At 37.0% G+C, this 23,381-nt stretch overlaps 1 protein-coding gene across 1 annotated transcript in view; it reads right to left on the bottom strand.

Moving 5' to 3' along the window:
- csmd2 (CUB and Sushi multiple domains 2) overlaps window positions 1–23,381 on the bottom strand; it is a 305,472-nt gene that overhangs the window by 241,284 nt on the left and 40,807 nt on the right. The window contains exon 3 of the mRNA XM_079877810.1: window positions 5,598–5,710. Within this exon, the coding sequence (XP_079733936.1) occupies window positions 5,598–5,710 (113 nt within the window). The remainder of the gene's footprint in view (window positions 1–5,597; window positions 5,711–23,381) is intronic.

The raw sequence follows: 23,381 nt of genomic DNA, 5'->3' as shown, positions 1-23,381 counted from the left end.
AACTTTTTGATGATATTCTAATTTTATGACCAGCACCTGAACAGATCGACAGCAAACAGACAGAATGGCCACATACAATGACAGACAGAACGACTGACCAACTAACAGACAGACAGAATGACCAAGAGACAGATAGATGTGAGAAAAAAAAGAGAACATTGTTAAATTACATGGTTTAGCAGGCATAATTTAACAGATATTATTTAGAAATACTATATTACATTATATTATGTTCTATTACATTACGTTACATTGTTATATTATAAAAGAACCCAAGTGAAAGCAGGAAAAACTAGCAAATGGAAACATCAGGTTATGTACCAGAAACCTTTGTTGTGCTCTTCACTGCCTAATATATTCAATAAGCGTGGGTAAATGTACCAAACTGCAGGTTTCTAGCCAAGGAGGAGAACATGTTTAGGTGATTACTCGATACGAGGATCAAAATCCCGCGTTCCCATCAGCTCCCATATACATTTAATCTCACACCTCTCACCAATCCACTTAAGAGAGTTACGGCGGCGCTACACGTGTGCTTTTAGAGGACAACAAGCAGCGGCATTCTCCCACAGAGGACACGGACACACTCTCTCTGATTCAGCAAAAATATCGATTAGAAAAGCAGGGGGTCTCTTTAACAAGTCCACTCCCGCCTGCAGAGATGTGTGTGTGTGTGTGTGTGTTGGTGGGAAGAGTGCTGAAATGGCTCTTTCATGTAAGCCCCTGTTAAACTCTCTCATGTTGGATATGATCTCAGTCCTGTCAGGGGGGTGCGGAGGAATCGAGCATGAATTATGATGAGATACGGAGCTTGATGAGAAATAGAGAGTGCGTGTGAGTGTGTGCGAGCATCTGTGCACATGTGCTGAGTGTATATCACTGTGAAATGTGTTTGTCTGTGTGTGTTCGCAGGATTTAAAGCACAAGTCTATTCTTTTACCAGCTCCAGCAGCGCACACCAGTGAGTACATTCATCATAGTGATGCGTTTTAGTTAAGTGGTCCATTCACAGTGACTTTCAGAATAATGCTATTAATTAGTGGTGTGTCGTGCAAAACATTAAATTACGTGGAGTTGCTTGGCTGTAACCCAAAACGCAAGAACGGTGCACTATATCCCTCCCAAAACACCTCTCTCAACACAAACCACTGCTTACCTCTGCAATGTTCGGCTTTATTCCCAAGAAAGCTGTAATAATGGTCATTGTAAACTGCACTGCTGATTAAACATTCGTGTTAGTGGCACTGCTGATTAAACCTGATTAAAGGTTCTGCTGTTTAATCTAAAAAAATCTCAAGCAAAACTTTAGAATTATTCAAAGGTTGCCTGAATCACTGGTTTGTGACAGACTCGTAAGTAAAAGCACCAAAACTTGCAAGCAACAGAGAAAAAAAATGCTCATAATTCCAGTTATGCAATTTGTAGAGCAAATCGGTGGTACATTTGAACTTTTATGTCTGTATCTTATCTTAACATAATTTTTCCTTTGTTCTCTTATTTATTGTTCCAGTTAATCGGGTTAAACCATACCATTCGTATCCCTGGAAGTCTCTTAAGTTGGATATAAATCTTGATACTGATATACGCATAAAAACAAAGTATTATTGAGAAGCAATCAAACTCATGCTGAGATGAAATAATTGCACAGTTGTTTGAGGCCATTTCTTCTCTTAAGAAAAGTAGGGCTGGGAAACATATCGAATGATCACAATGCATTTGTCGTGATTTTGCTTTTGTGCCTATCATAATAATTAAAACAAAATTATGCTGCATGAATTAGTTCAAAATGTTCATTCCAGTGAATCGGTTCAAAACTCACTCATGCTTCTTTGACATTATCTTTCAAAAATGTGATCAAAAATTTTATATATATATAATTTAAAATATTTTAGTAAAAATGCATCCAATATTGGACGCTATTTATTATACGGTTATAGTGATGCATATAAAAAATTATTATATTCATCCTTTTGTTCATTCAATAAGAACATGTCTTAATTATTATTCTCTTGTATTTCATTTTAACATGAAACATTTTGGATATACTTGGAAACATTTGATGTTTGGCTGAAAAATTCAGAATTGATACAGCACATAAAATACAGAGGCATATATTTTTTAGCAATTTCATCCAGCCCTAAACAACAGCAGACCAATAGAAGTTTACAATGCTATAGAATGTCCATTAACAAAAACAACATACATGAGCATATAAACATTCCCATCCCACAAATTAAATAAACCACAAGTGGCTTAATGCCATTCAGGTTTGTTACTCATTTTGTCTCATCTATTCAGTCATCTAATAGGGAGATTGTTTCTCTCCGTCATACAGACTTTCATTAGAGCTAGATTGCTCTTCCTTTAGTTCAAGATGGGTTCTCACCAGAGCTAGCAGAGAGGGGAAAAAAATTCAGAGCTTGTGAAACGGGTGGCTCTTAACGGAGAGTGGCAGCTGCACTGGGGCTTGATTGAGAGTGTTAATTGATAGCACTGCTCATAATGCCCCTAATGTTTCACCATCACGCCGGGGGGCTTTTTTTCTGAGAAGATAAAGAGGAAGAATCCAGATGCAAAATGAAGATGCAGAGCCCTCATTTATAATCATTATCCTTTTCCCCTCAGCTCCACCCCCTCAAAAAGAGTTGAGAGCACAGCGGAAATTAGTGTTGTTTCTGTCTATCAATGCATTTGTCTACTGTATTTGGTCAGTACTTATGAAATAATAAGCTGTATAATATACAGGTAGCCAGTTATTATAGCAAAACAACCCCATTGAGGGATGAAGCTCAACATTACAGTATCATTAGGATAAAAAGAATTGTGGATTTGGTAAGCTGATGTTCTTCTTGATGAGCAAGGCTTCGCACTCCTATGAAGGACAGTCACAAAGGAAATCGCTATTCTGCTGAGTGTCTAGCCGTGGGCTATTGATAAGAGCTCTGGGCTTCTCATTATTCTGCTGTCTTTACTGAAAGTCAGGCCAGGGGCCTGTGCTACATACATCACTCTTTCATTCTGCTCCTGTACAGTGTTTCAGCAGACAACAGAAGGTCATGTGACAAGAAGTGGCACATAATTACAGTGCCAGACTGAATTAGTCTGATCCGTATGGATGCGATAAAACCTTTCCATACTAGTGTAGGTCATCGCTCAGGGCTCGGGACACTTATGTAGGGGTGTAACGAAACATCGTTATATCGAGATATCGTGATTAAAAAAAAGTGACGATATGTAGGCCAATCAGTGATGTAAACGATATGATTAGTGTTATCCAAGACTCAGCTTACTGTATTTATAATTCACCCAAAAAACGTCAATTCTGTCATCATGTCGAAAGATCCAAAAAAGGTAAAAAAGGCATAGTAGAATGGTTTAATCCAAATCTTGTGAAGAGACAAGAGGGCTTTGTATGATGAACAGATTTACAATGACACACATACCCTAGTAAACACGAAATGTGTGCGTGACATGCAAGAATAACATGAGAGTGAATAAATTGAGAGAGAATTAAAATATTTGAACGAACTAACTTTTAATTTTGGGAATAGCCATTTTGACATGCTTTGCGATTATAACTGTGACTATCAAACGAAGCACGTACACGCTGGAGCGGCACTCATAGTGAAAGCGCAAACATTATTTAAATCACCATATCGCATTTAGTTTTAGTAGTATGATTATTCAAGGTGTTTTAGATGGTTTGTTCTTATCATGTCAGTGCTTTAATAGTGGGAGAGGTAGGTCATAGCGAGCCCCGGGAGAGCCTGTGTGTGTGTGGCTTTCAGTGATAGTACTACATTAAACTACTATACAGTATATAACCTTGAAAATAATGTGAAATAATTGAATGGGTGAATATTTGTGGATCCTGATAATGTCAAATGTCTGATTTTACCAGTATAGTCAGTGACAAAGTGCAAGCATATTTTCAGCTTCAGAATCATGAATATTTTTATTCTGGTGTAACCATTGTCCTATGCATTGGGGATAAGGACCAAGGTTTAGTCTATTTCAAGTCCACCACCCATGTCCAAACCACATTTAGCATTGTTTAGTAGTATATGTGGTGAACTTTTTACTAGGGCTGGGTATTGACACAAATTTCACAATTCGATTCGATTTCGATTCACAAGCTTGCAATTCGATTCGATTTCAATTCGATTCAATATTGATTATTTTGGATATCAGGTACAATACATGGCTACTTTTATTTATTTTTATAATAATAAAAGTTATATGAAATATAAACATTTAAATGGTGGCTGTCATAAAAACCTGCCAGATTTATTCAAACATGCATTAAAAATGTAAGAATATTAAAAATTATAATGAATATGAAATATGGTGCATATAATTAGCAAAATGCTCCTCTCTACAGTTCATTTTTCTGGCTGACCAACGAGTTTATGGTCACTGGATATGGTTTTTCTGAGGTAAATGTGACGTTACATGACATTGTTTACAAGCTGATTTACTGACGTCTTTCCACGGTTGAAACACTGTTTGAGCGATTCCATGTGACATGATACGGATTTCGATAAGTTGTACTCTACCTTTTAACACACTTTCAGATTCTCATTCATGTTTATTTTGCGCGGTAACTGGTTTTATTAAGGCGGAAGAGAAGATCATGTGCGCTGCTGCTTCTCTTGAGCTGAGCCAGAGCGATCTCACGCCACAGCGTCAAAACGGTATTTATGTTTTTGAATTTCGTAAGAAAATGGACGTAATTTGAAATCTGAGACTTTGTTTCATATCAATAGTAACAAAGCACAAGGATTATTGCGATTTATTGGATGGGATGCGCTCTAAAATGTTGGCTAGACTAATCGATTCTTGGGATTTAAGAATCAATATCGGTTCGTAAAAATGAGAATCGATTAAAATTGAGAAATCGATATTTTTTTACCCAGCCCTACTTTTTACCCTTTCTTTCAAATTTCCATTTCCCCCCAAAAGCGCAACCCTACTCTAGACATCCATCCATAAACTTGAACGGTTTTGTCATTTTGCATAACAAACACATAAACACATCGACTACCCACCATAAGCATCAGACAAATTGATGCATGCAAAGAAACGCTTGATCTGAAAATATAAAACATAATGCATGTCCATATGGACCATGTCCATGTTCTCCATTTGAATCAGACATTATTTTCCATTAGTATTGTACAGATCTAGATGACTGAAAGTTCCCAGAGGGCTCGATTCACCTGCCATCAGTCTACAATTTCAATTAGATAATTAATCTAATTAGTGCAGATTCATTCTCCTTGCTGCCGCTCTGAAGCGAGCATTAATATTGCTGCTTTTTTGGGTCATAAAGCTCTCACATCAAAAGAAATATGATGAGAAGCCAGCATGGAATCAAGAGGAAATATGTTTATGGATTCTCAGTCTTTAAATTGACCGTGCATATTAATGCAATTAGCCTATAAAGTGAGATAAAAGTCTGCTTTTACGGCACGCATGCTAGAGCAAGAGTCCACTTTACATAATTACAGGGTTTGCCCGAAAGATGAGGGATTGAACCTCTTCCCGGTAGAGAACTGACTTGAGACAAAGAGAGAAGATTAAAACGTGATTCTTACCTTCGTACACTGCTTTGAAGCCCTGGCCACTTACAGCGTAGTCTGACAGCAGCCATAGTGTAAGTCTGGGTCCTGTGCTGACTATAGGGGCAGGAAGTTGAAACCCCGTCAACCTAAAATGCAGAGAAGGAACAAAGCTCACGTTAACCAAGAGTATTGTTATACAAACGAACGCTGGAGCTTGGCAGTTGCAAATGTTTGAGTGCCAAACTGACTGCTAAATCTCAATTTCCAGCTTTAACGGAAAATAAAAACCTTTAAAAGCTGTTTACTGTGGTGTAAAAAGCTAACTAGGACAGCACAGGTGATAAGTGAGGGAATTCTGCACAGAATGGGCCACCAGAGACACCACGGCTCATGCACCAATCATCAGAATGGTAGCTAATAAACGCTTTACAGACCTATCAAAATCAAAATCAATAGAGCAGCTAAAAGAGCTTATTTCACAGGTCAGAGGTTACAGATGTAAGCTATTAACTCAGTTTCACGCCATTGGCATGCATACTGCTGAAAGCAATCTATTAATTGATTCTAAAATAAACTTCACACATTCAGCAACTTAGAAAAAAAAAGAAAAAAAAAGAGTTCTATGATGAGCATAATTTCAATTTCTATATTAAACTTTATTCGGATATTTTGGGGGGAATAAAGTTACAAATGTTGCGGAAAGTTACTTTTAAAAGTAATGTTGCTATATCATTGTGTTACTCCTTAAAAAGTAACCAAGTAACACAATTATTTACTTTTTTATGTAAGTAATGGTTTTTTTTGCAGGTTTGCGTAATATTATGAGTTTGCATTTCACTGTTTTTGGTTATTTTGAGGAATACTGAATCTGCTTTTGTGCAAATGATATGAGTAAAAGCATGCTCACATTTGATCTAGAACTTCAATAACAATCATGTTTGCACAACGCACACAACACCTCTGCACCTCACACCTGATTTATCTCAACATGGGGACAGAAAAGGTGTCAGTCAATGAATGGAGGAAAAGGTAACTTGTGCTACTTATTTGAAAAAGTAAGATCATTTGTTGTAAATTTAAAAGTAATGTGTTACTGTGCTAGTTACCTGAAAAAAGTAATTAGATTACAGAAGTCGCGCTACTTATAATGCATTACCCCATTAGTGGTGGCAAAATTGTTTAGATATTACCGTGAAGAAAATAGCCTCAACTGGAAAAAAAAAAAAAAAGAGAGCGAGATTTAGCCATAACCTTCTATTATTATCTTAGAAAAAAAAAAAAAGAAAAAAAAAACTAATGGAAGAATTGATAGAGAAGGCCCTTGAACATCTTCATGACTGTGTCAAAGTCAAAAAGTTAAAAGAGATAAGATAATTTGAACAATTTTTGACAAGGCAAGGTTAGTTCAGGTTTATTCATTTTTTCTTTTTTTGCAATTTCCTAAAAATGTAATATTTAATAATTAATAACTCATTCTTTGTTTAAAAAAAAAAAAATCCTTGAAAGAAATTTGATTTAAAACATTAAATTGTTTAGATAGGAAGGTATAAAGACAATATGTTATTAGTTTTCCCTTGATGGTTACTCTGCATTAAATTCAAAACCACATGAAACCAGCATGAGTATGAAGAGTTCAATTCTAAGAACTTGAAACTAGATTTTTAAAAGATATTTTCCTTTTATCTTGGAAACTCTTATATATGACTGAACCATGCACATAAATAATATTGTAACACATGCTTGTATGTAGGAAAATAACATTTGTTTTCTCTGCGAGGTAAACCTTCATGCCATGCACTGTTTTGTGGAACGATCCGTAGTATACTGTATGAAGGCATCCTGAGGGCTATTTTTTCTCTTTTTTTAGATTAGAACAAAACGGAGCCTCCAGCAGCCAGGTGTGCTCGACAACTGCGTGTATGTGCTCGCATCTCCCCACAGCACCACTATGACCCATATAGTCCTCCAGGGTGTCAGCAGAGCAGGATGTTAAACCGTGTGATGCAGCTTTAGCTACAGGCAACGCTCTGAGCGTTCATGTTCCAGGGCTCGCGTCAGTTTGCCTTTTCAGTCAGATCCCAGAGCTGTCATCTAATCTCCATCAGCCCGAACACACCAAACGGTCACCCGGCTGCGGCCTAAGCCATTTTATATGCGTTAGTCAGAGTAGGGGTGTGACGGTTAGTATATAACCGTGAGACCGACGGTTATAGTTGAACACCGTCATTAGAACTCTATAACCGCCAAAACCGTGTTATTAAAATATTTTTTACAAACATTTTTTATCATAGAGAATGTTTAAATACTAATTAAAAACAATTGTTAACAGTCTGTGTTATTAATGGTCTACGTCGTTTCCAACTGTATTTGATTCTTTGCCAAGTACCCCTTGACCGACCGCCAATCATTTGAGATAGAAATAAAAGCTATGATATAGTGATGTGATGTGTCATAATGAGATTTATTAAACAAATGAAAAACATTTGCAATAATAAACATTAGCAATGAACATTTGCAATCAGGAGACATGGTTTTTACCACTTAATGAAGTTTTGTTTTGTAAATCGTCAGACATGATTTTTACCACTTCATTAAGTTTTGCTTTGTAGAAAGCCTTTCTTTAAAGCGAATTTCGTTTTGTACAAATTGTATCTTAATTTTAATAAATGTTTCATCAACCAATTGCATGTATTTAATAAATAAAAAGCAAATATAGTAGACAATATAATAACCGTGACATCGAGGCTCCGATGCGCCGCGTTCACTTGCATTGCATTGTGAAGTTGAACTAGAGCGCATCTCATCATAAATGAATGAAACTCAGCGTAGGCTATGCCTCATACATTAGCATTAAATATCTTTGCTGCATCCTTTCTAGAACAGACAAGGGCTTTCTTGCGGCTCGCATCAGCAGAGCATTGCATCGTCCATAGACCGCAAAACAATCAGCGGATGGCGGGGGTGCGGCTTTGAAATCTGGTCAAAAAACGTTGGTGCGGATGATGAGTTTTGTGATGCGGTTGCGGATGAACTAATACCCCATCCGCGTATCTCTATTGATAACAACATTGAACACTACACAAATATTAATTTTATTCAAACTAAGTTGTCCTATAACAGACGAACGTCACAAACCACTAAAGCGAACCACCCCCCCACCCCCCCGACGACGGTTATGTTACCAACCGTCACATTTGACTCACGTCATACCCGTCATCACCAATTCTGAAACCGGCACACCCCTAAGTCAGAGATCAACTAATTGAGCTGAACTGTAGGCAGTATGTGGATGATTCAGACAGGTGAACACTAGGTATCTCGAAAGACAACAAAAATACTCAAAAAGCCATTGTTCAAAGTGACAACACTCATTGTCTGATTTTTTTCAAACAGAGCAATGTGTTGTTGCTATCCTGAGATCCTGGAAAAATTGTGTAACAGTTTCCAAAATTGATAATGAAAAAGAAATGTTACTTGGCATCAAATCAGCATATAAGAATTATTTCTAAAGGATCATGTGACACTGAAGACTGGAATAATGATACTAAAAATTCAGCTTTGCACAACACAGGAATAAATAATAAATTAAAAATAAATTAAAATAGAAATTATTTTTTATAATATTTTACAATATTATTGTTTTACTGTATTTTTGATCAAATATCCAAATACCCATGGTGAGCAAGAGACAATTCTTTCAAAAATCCTTAAGAAAAAACAAACAAACACTGACCCAAAACATTAGTATGGTAGTGTATGTAAACCTTAAAACATTTAAATTGTCATTATTTACTCGCCCTCATGGCATTCCAAAACCACATGCTGGTATTTTTAACTATGGAAGACGACGTAACATTTTTTCCAAAATAATTATACATGACTTGTCATAAAACAACAGTTAAATATTTGGGTAAACTACTCCATTTATTATTTATTTTTCAAAATGCAGCATAGTTCTGGTTTGCCTAGGGCTGGGTGGTATATCGAGTTTGTATGATAGGCTATATCAAAATATTTTTTTTTAACGATATGGAATGAGCTAATACCGTTATCGATACAGTAGTTTGATACGAGCACGTCTGAAAAATAGCCGAGGACGCAGTGCGAGCTCCTGCAGTGAAAGGACATAGTACAATTTGCCCTAAACATGACACAAGCTTATATTAAGGGCTTCAAAATAACTGGTAGTTAACAAGTTTAAAGCAGCTTGCCCTGTCAGATGCTCTGACAGATACTGACAGATAAATACTTGCGCTGTTAATGCGTTTGAGATGTGGTGCTTTCCTCAGTGCTTAACTTACATTTCACAGGTATATTCTCCATCTGTAAATGTTAGAAAGTCAAACAAAAATGTCCATTTCACTGTCAGGAGAGGACAAGCCTTCTGCAAGTGAATCTCCGCTAAAATTCAAGCTTCCGTGAACGAGCGCCGCCGCGCGCATGTCCGCCAAACAGACGGAGCACAATAATTCTGACTAAAATATACATATTGCTAAAATATTTGTTGTTGGAGACAATAAATGTGCCATGTGTGGAATTTTAAACCTACAAGTATATTTTTTAATGAAAGTGACCATTATAATTGGATAATCAAATGCAGGCTATAATTCGTTTGTGGTTTTTATTTTATTTTATTCTTTAGTCAATTTAAAAACAAAAGCATTATTTTTGTTTTTAGATTGTAATGTTACAATGTTAGAATGTAATGTGATTTTAACCACCTTTTTTGCACATAATATATTACATAGCCTACATTACACTCAATTTCAACATTGTTTGTTGGATATCATTGGGCAGGATGTGAAATAACATTTTTTAAAATAAATATAGATTTTCTTTATCCAAATAGAAAAACAGAGAAAGTACCGAGATATATATAGTGTATCTCCATTTAACAAAAAAATACAGAGATATTATTTTTTGGCCATATCGCCCAGCCCTAGGTTTGCCCATGAAGAGACTCATTTTTTGACCAGACAGGAGTTTATCAGTGAAGATCACCTCTAGGCAAAGAAGGTAAGAAAGAGGTACTATCATGATACCACAACAGGTGAACTGAAGACTGCCCAAATAAGACTGGTCTGGACATGAAGCGGTGGGATGTGCTGAGGCTAGAGCCGGCCTCCATTAGGAGACATTTCCACATGGATGAGTACTGCAGCAACCAGTCCAAATTCTCTATTAGAAAAAGGAGCACTTCCCTCTCCAATTATCCCAGGTGCTTCTTTGGGAAGAGAGCATGGACACTGGAGAAGGAAGAAAAAAAAAAAAAAACACAACTGGAGAAGGAGAACAGGTGGTGCTTTACAGAGTTCATTGAAGAGGGAGGAAAAACAGATTGAACTTCGAGGCGCAGTTATGCACTTCAGTGTTTTTCTGATTGTGATTGTGCTAGGGGTGTGCGATTTCATGATTTTAGATTGTGAATGATTAAAATGTCTCCCTGATCTGCTTTTGAAGAGAGAGAATAGTATCGCGCTACATTGCACATTCTATCAGCTGCAGTTCTGATTCCTCCGTCTCAAAATTCAGTACAACGCAACGTATACCCACATCACGTTTAGCAATGCAGCGGTAGGGTTACACTCACGTGACATTGCAGTTCTTCGACATCATGAATCCGTGCCTTAGGTCTTGACAGCAGCCTAATAAACCTGCTGCCGTCTGTGTCATTAATGTTAATCAAAAAACAAAAGACAAAGAGAAAATCACTCATTGCTCTTGACTGAATAACTCAAGTAGCTTTAAGAATTAGAGGATATTTCTTTCATACAGTGAAGTCTATGTAGTTTTTTATTTTTAAATGTGTTTAATACATGTCTTACTTGAATGCTACTATTAAATACACTTACTGTAGCTGAAAATATGGTTTCACTTTATTTTGATGGTCCCTTTAACACATTCTGTTGACTGTAAGTAACATTGCACCTAAATGTCTCTCATTAGAGAGTGTTAGTAGAGTATTCGTTCAATTTAATTCACATTTATTTCTATCTTACATTGTATTTGTTCTATTATTTGTAATTTGCATCTTTGTTCTTATTTTTAACAGTAGCGGCTCGTCCGAGGAGGCAAGGGAGGCACAGCCTACTCAATTTTGAGCTGAAAATGGGACGATGTTAATACAATTCCCTGTTACTAATTTAATTTCATGTCTCAGAATGTGAATTTCTTGCTTGCAAGTTCACCAATGTGACAACACCATAAAATATTACTGAAGACAGAACCATCGCTGCTCTTCTCCAAACGTGCCAAATCTGCCAATGAAATTACAACTGCACGGAAAACTTTGCTAAGACGAGTCTGAGGGGATAGAGGAGGAAATGGAGGCAAAATAGAGACTTTTACCTCTGTTGTTAAAAAAAATTGCCAATCCACATTGAGTATTTCACTTTTAGCGGTTAGAGTGTTGAGAACAAATACATCACAGAGGAGGCTAGCCTCCCTTGGTACATCAACCAATCATCGTAGAGAAGTAAATTATGTGTATTAGTTTGAACTGTTTCCACTGATAATGTACCAACTACCTTAATTATGGAGAGTAGACAGCTATTATACAGCATTAACACATTTTACAGTGTCCTTGTCACATATCTTACATGTACTTACCATAGTAAATTATGCACAATTACATGCAACTAACCCTCAACCAAATCTTAATCCTACCCTAACCCTATAGTAATTACATGTAGTTACTTAATATTACACAGTACTTAAATATATAATTACACCTTAAAATAAAGTGTAACCGAGATCTTGCATATTTGATCGCCAACAAATTTACCAAGCTACCATTCCAACAGTAGCTACAAATTAAAAATGAAGGAAAACCCCACGCCTAAGTTGGATATTGGCAATCAGCTTCACTAAACGGCCTAACTTGCTCTTTAAACATGGAACATTTAAAAGGACAGAAGGATGGATATTTGCTTCAAGTGACAGGCTAGGTGAGTGAAATTATGTTTGTATTGTCTTGCTGTATGTCATTTTATTTACATTTTCTGTCTAAAAATGACCAAAAAAGCCATTTAAAGCAGTTAAAGCAAAATAAATAAATAATAATAAAATAAAATAAATAATCCCAGACCACTATAGCGTGTCTCCTCTATTTTAAAATCCACCAGCTGCCACGGATTTTTAATAAAAAAGACAAAATAATAATAGTATCGCCCATCACTACTTAATGGTCTAAATGGTCTGTCATTCTGTGTTTTTCTTTTGTTACCTTGAAGGCTATTTTTTTTAAATAGGGAAATTAGTTTGGCTATACTGCCACAGTGATTTGCAAAATAGTCTTAAAAAACAAGATTAAAATCATGATAAGATCATGGATTGTGATCCTGTCTGAAAAAAAATCATGATTGATATTTTCGCAATATCGCCCACCCCTAGTGCGCGTACAGTCTTTATTTGCATGTAGTCTGCTGATAATATAAGTGTTTGAATATTTGAGTATGCATCGTTTAAATGTGAGTATCAGTATGAGTGTGTTCTCAAAATGTGTGTGTGTTATGAAGAGGGTGTCACTGTAGAAATTCCCCTGATTAAAGCCATCCGTAAACACCCCACCCGCCCTCCTCCAGCCTTCATGAGCTCCAAGCACAGGCTGATTTACTGAGTCCTGCACTGCTTCATAATAAAATGTGATTAAATGGAATGTCAGGTCGTGAATAATGAACCTCGCCGTCCAACCACTGTCACTACACATCAGAGTGGCTACCAGTGCTCGGTGTCCCACCACTCTACAGTTCTCAGCACTAAACTATAACTGGGGTTAACACTAAACTGGCCACATTAGCATAGTTGGCACTATCTGAATTTCAGACATGGCCTTGCTCCAATAATAATGGAAGCAGATACTGTATCAGCACAGCATGTTCCAAGGAAGCGAAAGCCAGCATGCCAATGTGAACTGCATATATTCCATTTGGACTTTACAAACATTGTCTTTTATGCTTAAAGGGATACTTCACCTCTGGAAAGATGAATGTGTATTTAAATTGGGTCATTTATGTAGTAGAAATGTGAAATTATTTGTGAATTTGGAGCCTTCTAGACTGAGAAAAGCCAGAAAATGTATTTTTGGCTCATGTGGATGAAAGACAACAACTCCCAGAATGCACTTGCTTCGCTGCTCTACTAGGCCACTCCCAAGCCACGCCTACCGGTTAGAGAGCAGTTGTAAACAACAAAGCTAAGCTACTAACGTTAGTCTCCGTGAGTCTGCCCGGGTTTTTGAGGCTCATCAAACGCACATCAACCAATCACGCCACCGGCCTCGCATCGCCCTAGCCTCGTCCTGCTCGCCACAGTAAACGTGATGAATGGCGACTGTAGAACGCAAAAGCCGGTGGCGTGATTACTGATGAGCGCCTGTGAGATGCACCGGTCTCGTGGGCTATCTCTCACAGAGGAGCGGGTATTTTCTTAGCAAGGGTAAAACGCACATCAACCGATCACTTGTTTAGCGTTCATGTAAACACTACATTCAAATTCACCAATCGGAATGAATTCAGTTAGATTGAAACAAAAGGTGTGCATGCAAACAATGAATGGTGAAATCAAACGCACTGGCACTGATCTGTGATAGGTCTGTTAGCGCATTAGGTCCAACCCCCTATGGGCGGGTTTGAAAGGGTGAGAACTAGTGCTTGTAGTCTCAACAGAAATCCCCCCCTCTTACACTTCCTCCGACAATGACGCAAAATGACGATTTTTGCGTCATTGTGGGAGGAAGTGTAAGAGGTAAATACGGATTTCTCCCGTCTCAGGGGAAAATGAGAGAGTGTTGCACGACCATTCAATAGTATGACTGGGTTTCTAACAATGCAAAGCTTAATGCAAATGGGTGGAGTGTTCCTTTAAGCTGAAAAGAATAGCATTTATTGAAAGAAATCTTTTGTAACATTTACTGTCACCTTTGATAACTTTTAATGCATCCTTGCTAAATAAAATGAATTTTATTAAAACAATGACTGCATCAGCAGAGCGTTGCCAGGTTCGTAGGATCACAAAACTCATTCTTGCACCTTAAATAAAGCGCTTTCCAAATGCACTAGTTTTTTCACTGAGGTGCCATGCAAATGTATTTCTACAGATGTCCATATGAGAAACAATTACTGTCCGAATAAGACTATATCCAAATATTTCGAGTTTTAGAATTTAAAGGTAAATGTCAAACGTCAAAACCAAAAATGTATAGCAACAACTGAAAGCAATGTGTGACTTGCATTTTCCCTACCAAACAGCTAGACGGAGCACAACTGAACGGAACAGAGCGCTGGGGTTGTGCTAGGTATTCCTAAAAGTTGAGACACTTTGAATTAGACTCTGCGTCTTCTAAACGCTCATGGAACGAGATGCTAAAACGACTTGTTAACAGCATCAAACTAAAGCAGGCTGGCCTTTCACTATTCTCATTCAAAGAATGAAGGTGGGAATCGCTGAGCCAGCCATATTCCAGCAGGAAGAAGGACACCCTGGAGAGAGGAAATAAAGAGAGGGGAAAACGGATGCAGGGCCAGGTTTCTGACAGGCAAGCAGAGTGAAAACATTAGGGGATAAATTATAGAGAAAGTGCAAAGGTGAGTGAGGAATATGTTTTGTGTGCATGCATCTATCAATCATATGACATATTCCGGTGTAAATGTGATCTGAAGTGAATGAATCGACAGCTTGTTTCTTTGGGGGTGACTGGAAATCTGCAAGTTCATCTAAAGCTATATGTGAAATGTCCATAAATAATTGGGTTCTTCCGTACATTGTTCTGTTCATTCACAGAGTCCACCTGTAGGCCAGAGGTATGAGGTGAACTGGATTGATGGTGCTCTCAGCGCAGACTGCTGTGTCCAACACAATCACTGCCGTAACTCTCTTGTCTTCAAGGACTCGGAGCATTCCTGGGTGGCAGCAGTTATGCACCCACTGGAGCGCCTCGGAGTGGCTAACGTCCAGAGTAAAAGCCGTCCAATTATCCTCTCCTGCCATTATTTCCAACCTTCATAAATACATGCTTCTCCATTCCGCCTACCCACACACATTTCCACTCAAACACCTCTCGACCAGTCACCAGAGCTATTTTTGCACTGCTACCATGATGGGTAGATAGTGCAAGTCTATCATGGCTCGTAATATGTATGATGAGAGGTTTAGTGCTTGAGACTGGATTACTGTAATGTATCTGACTTAGAGTACACACAGAATGGAAAGCAACTACACACGCCAACCAGGGCCTCGGCCATCTGCTAGAAACATCTGTGAGGAACTGCATTACAGTGTCGTACAAGATCCTATCCACACTTTCTCAATGCCAGTTTGAATACAGAGAGAGTTGTTTGATATCTTGTAGTAGCTAATCAGAAAGATATTTTTAACCAGCTAGCACTATGCTATGCTAGTAAGCTAAGCTGCTAGCTTGCCAACTGAAGACTAGATGAAAAAAGAAAGGGTGATGTTTTAAATTTGACCATTTTTGACTTTGGTAATATAATGTGATGTAATTTAAAAGTAATTTATTCTCATTCAAATAATTTCTAATCAGGCATGGGATATGTTACCCATAAATAGAGTGCCATTCTGTCTCAGCCAAATAAATGTTTTTTTTGTTCCAAGGGGTAGGCCTATATGATCTTGCAAGACTCTGGGCTTTCTAAGACAAATCACAATTGAGAGAATCCAAAATGGAAGACCTCCTTTTGATCTCTTGTTATATGTGATGAAGCACCGGCAGCATTGGTAGTGAAAGATATCTAGAAAGGTCCGTACTGCGTAAAGTCCTCAAATCAAATATCATCTCCATGGTGATACCTCATTAGTCTGTTTGGTTCAGTTCAGTTCAGTTTATGTCAGCGCAAACAATGTCAGCACAAATAGCACCTACTGGTTTCAAATATTGTGGAAGTTAGCCTTAATATTACTGTAAATATTAATATTGTAATCTTTGAGAATATATGAATAGTAAAACAGTTTTCACATTAATATCTTTAATACATATTTGCTCTTTCTCAGTTGCTTGGTTGGCACATGCACCATTAGAAGTATGCAACCTGCATACCAACTCATAAGCAAACAAACAAATAAATTCAAGTAAATAAATGAAAGCAAGCAAAAGTGATACATTTAAAAAATAATATTTTGTTGCTAAGTCTTGTATGTGTTATTTTTAGTTCTAATTTTCTGTGTCATGGTTTTGATCTTCTGCTTTTCTCCCTGGATATCTTTGTTTGCCTGTGTTTTGGACTCTTGGACGAGATAGTATCTTGATTGTCCTGTGTTTTTGACCTTATGCCTGTTTTATGGAATATGATTGTGGATTACATTGTGGATTTACCCTAATAAAGCTGCATTTGGATCTTCCACCCAAGTATCGGGGCAGTTGCGTAAAAGCACTATATAAATGTAACATTATTATTATTATTATTATTATAAAAGAAAATTATATAAAGCATAAATAAGTAAATAAATAAATAAATACATTAAAGCCAATCATACGGAAGCCCTGAACCGCAACGTAAAAAAAAAAAAATCCGTAAAAAAAAAAAATATTACGTAAAAAAAAAAAAAAACATTTATGTAAAAAAAAAATGCTATCATTTCGAGATTAAAGTCGAAATGTTTCGAGATTAAAGTCGAAATGTTTCGAGATTAAAGTCAAAATATTTCGAGAATAAAGTCTTCCGTAGAAGTTGTGTGTGTGCTTGCCGTTATTTCACATTGCCGCACAGGCATTCATGCGTGTGCGTGTGTGTGTGTGTGTGTGTGTGTGTGTGTGTGTGTGTGTGTGTGTGTCTCAAACATTTCGACTTTAATCTCAAAACATTTCGACTTTAATCTCGAAATATTTCGACTTTAATCTCGAAATATTTCGACTTTAATCTCGAAATGATAGCATTTTTTTTTACTTTTTTTTTTTTTTTAAAGATTTTTTTTTTTTTTATGTTGCGGTTCAGGGCTTCCGTACTATCATGTAAATAAAAGCGTGAATAAATAAAAGCATAAATAAACAAATAAATATAAAAAAGCAAAAAAATACATAAAAGCATAAAAATAAAAGCTAATTAGGTAAATAAAATCATAAATACATAAAAACATAAACAAATAAAAGCGTAAATAAAAGCATAAATAAATAGCCACTGACAGAACATCTACAATATGAATGAAATGTTTGTGATAACTGTCTGTTCAAAAGCCAAAGCACAGGAAGTCCCACACTCAACAGACTTCCTGTTCCCTCCTACGATCCCCACAGCACAACAACTCAGCACAAAGAGCTCTTCCCATTTCATTCACTTCTAATTTCAATCTACAACAATACTCCTTTTCTCAAACAATTAGGCCATTATTTCTGTTTAGCCAACATTTCAACTAATGCGCCGAGTCATTTATCCTGAAGCTCATTCGGAGGTTCTTGATGTCACATCTCGGCCGCGCCTGCTTTTCAGAGTTCTGTCTTTTAAATGCTACTTCATTTCAGACTTTGAATACTTTGAATACCATTTTTTTAAAAACAGACCTTGGGAGAAATGTCAGTGGAAAATGAGAGAGAGGATGACCAAAAAATATATACAAAAATAAATAAGAGAGAGAATATAAAACAAAGAGGTGCAAATACTGAAGGGGAGTGAGGTTGAGCAAGAAGAAAAATAGTAGCGCAGGCTAAATTATTCAGAGGGGAGAAGCAGTGATATAATACTGTGCTGATCAGGCAGAGGAATTTTAGGGCCATAAAAAGCCCTAAAAAAAAAAAAGAGGGACGGAAAGATGAGTTATCGATGGGTGAGCACAGTGGCAAAACTAAATCACTAGGGGATAAATGGTCCTAAATGGCTGTGGAGCTTTTAAACATTGCGGCTATAATGACCATCTGCACTCCCCCATCACACCCCCCGCTCTGGGCACTCCTCAAAAATATGCACACAACACTGACAACCCTATATGACCAAAATACCCATAATCCCTTTCTTACATTCATCAAGTGTTTCCAAACAATATTTTCCCTTGCTATGCCTTTTAAACATACAGTAAATTAGCACACATGCTCTACACAAAAACCCATCAAGACAAATTAAATAAACCTGTTGAGGCCGGGGTTGACGGACGGAAAGCCATGACATTGTTTTGCTTAATCCGTGTAACAGTTTGGGATTTGAAAACGTGTTTCATTTCACACTCTTTGACTGATGATGGGGAGCAAATTCGAGTAAATGGCTTGACACTTATTACCACAAGAGCTTACACCTCACAGTCATCACACAGGCCTCAGGAAACCGCACAGTTCGGTAATCTCCATAGACAGAGAATGAAGTGACGTTGGCCCTGCCGAACTCACTATTGATTCCAATGGAGTTTGATGTTAGCAGGTGGCTAAGCTAACGGTGTGAAAGTCTAAAAGCATAAAACCACAAGGACCATGCAAATACTGGGTAAAATACACAATTTTAAGTATATATGCATTTAAGTATTTAAGTTCTCAACTTCTTGGATGATTTTTTACATTTTATTATCCATGCTCACTGCAATGATTTTTGGGATTGCTTAAGTGAAAAATGCATGTGATACCCCCTTAAAATTTAGCCAAAAGAACTTCTCCAATCAACTTAATCCATGCCCCCTTTTTTACAATTCAGAACAAACTCACATTCTGAACATTCAGATCAACAACCGATGTATAGAACCAAATCTCTGGCTTAATTTTGGGATGTACATCACAATATTGAAGAAAAGGATCTGTTGCTACTTCCGTTACATCATGAATTTTAAATTCTGTCTAGGTACTGTAGGCGTCACACTATGGACCAAGGCATATGAAGCCAACAAGAAATATGGCTGTTGTTAATCCAAAGAATGTAACTATGTTCAAATTAAATAATGCTCTTATGTTTGTGCATTAAAACTAAAACAGCTGTGATGACAGAATTAGAAAAAGTAAATTTCTCAAAAATGGTCAAAATTCAATTTCCTAGGAAGAAAAAAAATGACTGCAAATTTTCTCAAGGAAAACAAATCTCTTAACTAATGCTGTAAACCATGGGAGTCAGTTGTAGCATCATGATTTAAGGCATCTAAATACATGACAACCTGAACAATGTGCAGATGTGTGTTTTTCGATGCTTAGTCTTATTTACGCCTGAAAAATCAGCCCGGTCTCACCCCAAAACGTCATGTACTGACGGGTCTTGACCATACGGCAACATACGACGAAAAGGGTACCCCTAAAACGTCCATATGAGACGAAGACATAAGCGCACCAGCAGCGCCTCCTAGCGGTACCCTAACGCATACCTAAACCTACCCATAACCCGAATCGTCACATATGGACGTTTTAGGGGTACCCTTTTCGTCGTATGTTGCCGTATGGTCAAGACCCGTCAGTATGTGACGTTTTGGGGTGAGACTGTGTTAGAAAAATAAACTCCTGTAATCTGAGGTCAGGGGGACCATTTCTGCTCTTTCTATAATGTTGCACTGTTGGCTGTTACATTACTTTTGTTTCAGTCTCAACCATGGTACATTCCTTTGAATAATAGTCTTGTTTTTAACAACTGATAAATTGTTTGCTGCTTTTTTTTTGCAGAACACATTTATAAGTAGGGCTGGGTATTGACACAGATTTCACAATTTGATTCGATTTCGATTCACAAGCTTGCGATTCGATTCGATTTCGGTTTCGATTTCGATTATTTTGGATATCAGGTACAATACATTGCAAATTTTCTCAAGGAAAACTGGAAAAAAAGGGGGAAAAAAATATTGTAAACTATGGGAGTTAGTTGTAGCCTATAGGCTTCATTAGCCTACTATAATATTGAAGGTAAAAATGAACTGATTTGTATACAAACACTTAAAATACACTTATTTATTTTTATAATAATAAAGTTATATGAAATTATATAAAAATTTAAATGGTGGCTGTCATAAAAACTTTCCAAATTAATTCAAACATGCATTAAATATTGAAGAACATTAAAAATTATAATGAATATGTAATATGGTGCATATATTTAACAAAATTCTCCTCTTTTTTAAATTTTTCTAGCTGACTAACGAGTTTATGGTCACTGGATATGTTTTTTCTGAGGTAAATGTGAGTTACATGACATTGTTTACTAACGTCTTTCCACGGTTGAAACACTGATTGAGCGATTCCATGTGACATGATACGGACTTCGATAAGTTGTACTCTATCTTTTAACACACTTTCAGATTCTCATTCATGTTTATCTCGCGCTGTAACTGGTATTATTAAGGCGGAAGAGAAGATCATGTGCGCTGCTGCTTCTCTTGAGCTGCGCCAGAGCGATCTCACGCCACAGCGCCAAAATGGTAATTATGTTTTTGAATTTCGTAAGAAAATTGACATAATTTGAAATCTGAGACTTTGTTTCATATCAATAATAACAAAGCACAAAGATTATTGCGATTTATTGGATGGGATGCGCGCAACAATGTTCCATTAATTCATCAACTGAAAACAGGATGACTAATCGATTCTTGGGATTTAAGAATCGATATCGTTTCGTAAAAATGAGAATCGATTAAAATCGAGAAATCGATATTTTTTACCCAGCCCTATTTATAAGTATTTGATAAATCCTTTCACTTAAAGGAAACATGCTTTTATTTTTAATTATTTATTATTTAATTAATTATTTTTCTTGAAAAGTGAAGGCCGTCTTTACAGAATAAATATTTTGTACATATTTTGTACATAATATTTTGTTCACGTTGGAAATGTTTGTAAAAATGTAAACAAAATTGTAAAAAAAGAAAAAGTCATAATAAGTCATAAACTCATAATGAAACTGGATTATTTGTTTTGGTTGAATGTGAAAATGTAAATTTTACGATAATTGAACTTAATTAACTTAATTGTTTTGGGCAAAATTAAGACTGTTAACCTTATTCAACTAAACTGCATTGGATTAACCTTATGTAATTAACTTAAGTTTATTGAAAAAAATATATAAATCCAACATAAACCAGTTACATGAAACCTGTTGACATGAAAAAGTTAATCAAAGCCAACATATCATTAAAGTGTAGGCTATTTGAAGAATAAATATAAAACTCAAAAAGGTCTTTACGCATACTACAGTCATCCTGTTACATTCTTGCTCTTGGCAAAGACTAGACTAATACTGATGACAGGTACTTATTTCATCTCACATGATAAAGAAAGAGTGATGAATAAGAGGTAATGTTCTTAAAAAAAGGCTGATGAATGAATAACAAATCAATCAAAACCCATCGTTCTGAGCAGGTCTGTAACAATAATCAGAGCATCACAAATGAATCCATATTCCAGCCAACTGTTTGCAATTACATTTTTAATTGGATATTGAGACCCAGATGGAGGAAGGAAAGGGTGTCGAAGGCCTTCTCCCCATTTATTTATCTTTATTCTCTGGGATATTTTCTTCGGTTTCCCCTTTCCCTCTTTTGCTTCTTCCCTTAGTTGCCCGTCCGCTTTTCCTACACGTTCCTCTTTCATCTTTTTACCCCCTCCCCTCTCTCTCTCTCTCTCTCACTCTCACACATACTCGCTCAGCCCTACAGACTCAGAGATTAATTATTCAAATGTTATCTTCATTGCTGAAGTGTGAGTTAGGAAGGAGGCTCAGGGCTTCAGCCGCTACCTAATCCTGACTCTTTCAAAAAGCATTCAGCCTTGGAGGCCATGGACAAAATTGCATTATTTGTACATCAGTTTATTTTATTGTTCTTTCCTCTTCACAGTCTCCACCAGCAGTGTGTCTAAATTCTAATAAACTCCAAAACAAGGTTTAGCCACTGATTTGATTAGATGCAAAAGGGCATGGGGAACACATTGACCGTTGCTGAGAGACTCCCTCAATCTCACTTTCATGCTCTGTTTCTTCCTCTTTCTATATCTCTCTGTCTGTCTGTCTCTTTCCCTTCCCCATTACCTTTCCTCTCAGCCTGACTACATATGGCTATGTTGTTATTTGTCTTTGTCTCTATCTCCACCCTCTTCGTCCACACTATTTTTTGCTGCTCATAGACAGGTGGAAAACAATCTGTCACTCTTGGAGCTTGTGGAAGCAATACGCACAGCTAGGGGATTCATGCGTCCACTCCATTTGGAGGACCTTGGCGGATCCATATTTAGCCATGTTCTCCAGAGGTGCCAAGCACCTTCACATTTACATTCTAGAGAAGATGAACCTTTCACCGACATGCTGACTCACCACTGCAATTTGACAAGTACTTTAATTAAAGGAGTTAATTGAAGCCACTTCCTCCCAGCTCTTAAAGAGCTTGAAGAAGAGTCCCATATTCGCTCCCTCCTCCCCCAATACTCATTTCCATCTCCTCAGCTTCACTGTATTGGCTTATCGACATCAAACAGCCGCTTTGTGCTACAGAAACAAAACAATACAGAACATTAAGCAGGATAAATAGACACTTAAGGTAAATGAGGGTATGAGATGTTTCAGAGAGCGTCGATACCATTTTAAATGGCTGGAGAGATGGTTCATGTTGCGAGTTACTTAGTTATTTCAATTTCAACTGCCACAACAGGAAAAAGAGCAGAAAAAGAAGAGACTATCTATGCACCAACCCTAAACAAAGGTGTTTCTCAATACCAAGTACGCAAAGTTCAGACATGCGTCCTTGGTATTTCGGATTTGTCAAGTACAAACTTCCGAGGATGGGAGGATGCAAGTTCGGTGATTCTTCAATATAGCAGAGTTCTTGATAACGTCACTCACCTAACCTTGGCTACTCTGGTTATCTACATGAATATTTACAGTAAAACAATATGTATACCACCCTGCCTCTTTCATTTCCTTTCAT

Source organism: Squalius cephalus (genome assembly GCF_949319135.1).
Source record: "Squalius cephalus genome assembly, chromosome: 8".
Lineage (NCBI taxonomy): Eukaryota > Metazoa > Chordata > Actinopteri > Cypriniformes > Leuciscidae > Squalius > Squalius cephalus.
The sequence above is the reverse complement of the archived record's forward strand: the minus strand, read 5'-3'. Positions and strand labels throughout refer to the sequence as shown.